Raw genomic sequence first — 5,659 nt, forward strand, 5'->3', positions numbered from 1 at the left:
ATATATTATATACACACACATATGTACTCACATATATATAATAATTCTAGAAACACATGGTGAGTACTATGTTGGCAGGATGTATGGTGCATCGGAGAATCTAACTGCCTATAAGTTCACCTCCAGTTAGTAATTGCTTGGATAGAGTCATTTAGTAGGGTCCACTTAACGGTCATGTGAGCCAATTTAGTTAGAGGATTCGTTTTCTGATTCGAATCATAGTTCATGATTCGCTACAGTATTTTCTCTCACAAAAAATACACGTAAATCGAAAATGGTTTTAATCTCATGGTTATAATCCATGAACCAAATGGGCTAATTATTCTCTCCATATGCCTTTGTGATCGATATGTTCATTGCTTTTGTGTGTTTTAAAATTTTAATTCTAACATTTTATACCTATTTTGAATTGCCATCCTTTTATTCATATATTTGTGTATATTATTTGTGCGGAGGCCATGTGATTCTTGCCTTTTAAGATATATATTACTATTTTTCACAATCTTTATGAAAGAAAAGTTGAAAATACTGTGGATTTTTTTTTTCTTTTTTTTTTTTTTTTCTAAAAGGACTAGTCACCGCTCTCCACTATGAGTTCTTCAAGCAAGAATAAGATCTTATTTTTTTAAGTTGTCACATGGACATGGGGTATCAATTATCAAACCATTACCATAAAGTTTATATATAGAGTTTATTATAATTAATGTTTTCTTTCCTTTCTTTTTCTTTGTTTCCTTTTCTCTTAACAAAAGTTTGTTAGGAGGGTCAAAAAGGTTCTTGGCAACATCTACCCAAAAAATGGATAATGATAAAAGTTTAAAGCCGCGTAATCGAGTGCTTAAGCTTCTTATCCATCAATTTTTCCGCTAGAAATTTGACAAATTAAAGAAGCAATAATTATGGTTAGAGAATAACGATGAGCCTCTTAAAAGCTTTTATGAACTTATCTGTTTATGACCGCAATTAATTGCTTTGCAAAATAGCACCTCATAACAATGACTAAAGGCAAGGTTTAAAGTTATGTGGAAAATGAAATCTGCTAATTTGTTTCAACATAATTCAGCAGCTTTTGCTTTGCTTTGCTTTGCCTCAGCTTTCACTATTTGACATTTGCAAACCCCCCAAATGGTAATCATATCATTCAAGAACTTCAAAACTATTCATACCACCACTGGTCAGTTGGTGGGATCATTAGACTTGCTCGTTTCCCGCGATAAAATTTTAAGTTCTAGTCCATCCCACAGTGGTTGAAAGGTATATGAAAATCCTGTTCACGATGGATCGATTCGCTTATTCAAATTTTTAATTTGAGTTGAGATGTGATTTTATATGAGAGTTTTTTAACTGTAGTAAAAAAAATTAGACGTGACTGTTTCTGAAAACTTTTTATTGTAACAAAACTCGAATCGGTGAAATGAACGAGACCTTATCTAAATTCAAAGTTATCTAGATGCATCACCCTCTGTCTCTAATATTTTTTTCTTCCTAGCAAAAACAAAAACAAAGAAGTATTCATCACTCTCACTTCATGTCATTTGGCGGGATCATAAGACTTGTTCCTCAGCAGGACAACTAGACTTGCTCGTTCCCCGCAACAAGATTTTAATATGAGAACCTAATTCACGAGAGGTTGACATGTCATAGGAGAGTAATTTGTGTCTGTAAAATTATCTAAGATGTATCACCTCTACCTCTGTAATACTTTTTCTTCCTAGAGAAAACAAAAACAAAGGATTATTCATCACACTCTCACTTGCAGCTCTAGAAAAATGCTTCTTGAAATCAAATCTAATTATACACAAATTCTTGTGTACTGACTTTTCAAACAACGGCTTTACGGGCTTGTTTATTTGCACCTAAATTTTAAAAAAATTTAAAGTCAAATTACAATTTTATTCAAGTTTGTGTTCTTTTATCAAATTTGAGTTTGAACTTGAGTTTTGGGTTAAAATCTGAGTTCAAGTTCCACATTCAACTCAAGTTTTTAAACTCAAACTCAAGTTAATGAATAATATTTTTTTTTATTCTTAAAAATGTCATAACTTTTTCGTTTTAATTCCGATTGAGATGATTTTTTTGCTATGCATTCACAACGAGAAGACGATTAAAACCTCACTCATATATCATATTAAAATGTTCCATCACCATTGAGTTTTTATTAAAATACTATCCAAATACAAATTTAAATTTTGACTCACCCAGACACAAACTAAAATAGATTCTCAATTCAAACCATAAATCAAAATGTACACATCCAAATACAAACTCAAATTAGAGTCTCAACTCAAACCATACTCAAATACACCTTAATTCACTCACTTTTTTCCTTTTCTTGGGTAAAATAACATTACTTATACTCAATTAGAGCTCTTTGTAATTGTAACAAAAAAAAAAAAAAGAATCTAAAACTATTGAATTGAGCAATTGACATTAACATATATGCAAAGACAAGTTCTGGAGTTATAGAATGACAAAAAGAATGTGGAAAGGATTAGAATTGGATTCTTTTCTCCACTCTTTAATCCGTATATATCTATGTTGTAATTTCATAACTGTATATGGTCAACCATTTGATGTACATCTTCCATAATTAACGGTGAATGAGTTCATAAGCAAAGAATCAACTTTTAATTCTCCTCTCCAGAATCTGAAAAAAAAATATATTAAAAAAGGAAGAGGAATCTTCACAAACTTCCACATTTCTCTGTGATTCTTTAGCCGATCAACTTTAACAAAGTTAAAGTAACTATGAAGTTGATTGTTACTTTGAATAATTTTCCAGCCATATATTCATCCAACGCTTGCAAAATTACACTGAGCAAAAACTACCCTCGTACTGTTTTCAAGGACTATTGTGAATAGAGAACCAATGGCTTCCCCAATGAGGAAAAGCAATGCTACTAGAGCCGGACAATATCCGTCGTGTAACGGGATTGTTCGACGTATGGTAAGCCTTCCCCGGAGCATTTTTGGCGGGTTTTCAAGAGCCATGGGACATGGCATAGACCTCATGGGAATAGGAGGAAGAAGGGCTACTCCAACTCTATCACCAAGCTTTCAACTCCCACTTCCACAAGAGTGGGACTTCCTCGAAAACTTCGAGCGGCAATTCGGTTCAACTCATCCATTCTTCTATGCCTGCCATTTCATGGAGGCCCTTAAGATAGCACAAGATGAGAACAAGTTTTTATTCATGTATCTTCACTCACCAGAGCACCCCTTTACTCCTTCCTTCTGTAGGGAAACACTTTGTTCAGAACTGGCAGTGCAATATCTTGATGCAAACTTTGTTTGCTGGGGAGCTCTTGCCAGTGGAGGGGAAGGTCAGCAAATGGCTGCAATATTCAGGCCTGCTAGCTTCCCTTTCTGTGCTGTAATAGCTCCTTCTATTGGTGATAACATGGCACTACTTCAACAGGTTAGTTGGAAATTAGAATTATTACTATGGGGTTGGTTATTTTTCTTTTCTTGGATCTTAAGCTTTTGTCACATTTTTGAAGAATTTTGTGTCAGGACGTAAGTTTTTAACCGTCAGATCACATCATAATCATGTCATAATAAAAAAAACATAATGAGTTTAACAGAACTTGATAAAAAATTTTACGGTTAAAAATTATGTTCTAGTGATAGAATATTTTTTCAGGCCCTACTGAAGAATCCTCTTTTTGTTTTTTGGTGAACATGTACTGACTAGAGGAAGTACTAGTGATTGTTCTGCACAAAAATTGCATAAAATCTGCTTGTATCCAAGCCATGATAATATTCTCTGTCCATGGTTCTGTGTGGGATAACATCTTTTTTTATACCGTGTTAGTGTTGACCATATGTTCCGTGGCTCTGTGGTACGGACCTGGCATGTGCCAAATATACAGTCTAGGAATGGCAATAACAAGGATAGTTATGATTGTGATTATTTTTAAAAGAAAATAAAAGGGGTTCGAATTATCTTAATGGGTGAGAAATATAATGCGTTCAATTATAGGGGTTCAGACTGATCACGACTATTCACTTTGATATTTTGTTAAGATTGTCAATTCTCGAAAAAAGTTACGTTGATAGTAAGTGACAAAAAATGGTTTTATTTTCCGGGACTTAAAAATTTGCTCTTTGTCCATGTTAGATCGAAGGGCCAATTTCCCCGGCTGAGCTGGTGGAGATTCTGCAGAGAACATTGGAGGAGCAAGGGGCGGCGTTCGGTAGTTCAAGAGCGAAGGAGGCAGAAAAGATACGAGCAGATCGTCGGCTAAGAGAGGAGCAAGATGCGGCATATCTTGCAGCTCTACAGATTGACAAGGTTTGTGCACTACATATGTAACATATGAGACACAAATATATTAGGGTCCGAGGCTGAAAATGTTGGCAATAGTTCAATATTCTAATTAGAGCATTATTTATTTCAAATGAATGAGAAGTCTAGTAGAATGTCAATCTTAGAGCCTCCTTGGTATTGTTTCGGAGTAATGGGAATGAATATAAACTTACTTATATACCCTTATCAAACTAATGATTATCTACTTTAATATAAACACATTTCATTGATAAGATTTTTGTTTTTAATGCTAGTAAACACTAGAAAATGAATTGGATTGTTTTCAATTCCACGTTCTAATAGACAAGTAAATACTGTTATAAATAGAAACAATATTCCTATAATTTATTACCTTTTTTTTTTTTTATATCCGTTACCTTTTCCATCACATCTCCTTACGGTTTGGTAAAAAAAATGACCTTGATGTATGAAGGAAAAGGAAAGGCTCGAGAAATTATCTTCAAAAGAGAGTGTTCAGAAACCAGCAGAAGCTCCAATTAAAGCAAATTATGAGAAGTTCAGAAATAATCCCAGTGGTCGAGTGATAAAGTCTTCCACTATAAGAGAAACTCCGCACAAAGAAACTGCAAACAAAGTGAAGGATTCCCAGGCCACCCAGGTAATTTAAAAAAAAAAAAAAAAAAAAAGCATCCAAGATATTCCTTATGAGTTAACTGATTGTATAAACCAGTAATAATTGTTGTTTTCTTTTGTCAGATACTAATAAGGTTTCCAAATGGGGAAAGAAGAGAGCAGAGCTTTTCAAGCACAGAAAAAATCCAGGCAATTTACAGATTCATTGATTCACTAGCACTTCCTGGTATTGGGAACTACAGACTTGTATCAAGCTTCCCAAGAAGAGTATATGGAGTTGACCAAATGGGGCAGACTCTCAAGGATGCTGGTCTGCATCCTAGAGCAAGTTTGTTCCTTGAAATTGTTTTACAAAATTTGATTTCATAACATGTGTATGCACCAAGAATTTCCGGTAAATAATCTATATATGTAGCATAATCGTATGGAATTTTTGCGGTAAGAATTGTTTTTTTTTCACTATCGATAAGAACTGTTGTTTTAGCCGTTAGATTTTTTTTTTTTTTTACCGTCTAATATGCAAATGTTCACGTACAAATTTTACAGCGCATAATATGATAAAGTACAGTCCAGACCGTAAAAATTCCCTTATCATAAACAGAAATATGGTTTAGCTTGTTAAGTGGTCTGTACTACTCTTCTGTCCTTTGAACTATGTAAATTGTCGTAAGCTAAAAGTCATGGTATTTGAACGTGATGGTCACTAGAGTCAAAACAGAAGTACCAAGATGATATAATAACAGGCTGGCCTTCGTA

General features: G+C 34.0%; 1 protein-coding gene across 1 annotated transcript; it reads left to right on the forward strand.

The window, feature by feature from the left end:
* The first annotated feature begins 2,840 nt into the window (after window positions 1-2,840).
* LOC21397707 (plant UBX domain-containing protein 10) lies at window positions 2,841-5,280 on the forward strand. Its single transcript, XM_024169569.1, has 4 exons — window positions 2,841-3,418; window positions 4,121-4,294; window positions 4,743-4,928; window positions 5,027-5,280. The coding sequence occupies exons 1-4, from the start codon at window positions 2,870-2,872 to the stop codon at window positions 5,270-5,272; spliced, it is 1,155 nt and encodes a 384-aa protein (XP_024025337.1). The 5' UTR covers window positions 2,841-2,869; the 3' UTR covers window positions 5,273-5,280.
* Window positions 5,281-5,659: the final 379 nt, after the last annotated feature.

This window comes from Morus notabilis, unplaced genomic scaffold, assembly GCF_000414095.1.
Source record: "Morus notabilis unplaced genomic scaffold, ASM41409v2 Scaffold125, whole genome shotgun sequence".
NCBI classification, from domain to species: domain Eukaryota; kingdom Viridiplantae; phylum Streptophyta; class Magnoliopsida; order Rosales; family Moraceae; genus Morus; species Morus notabilis.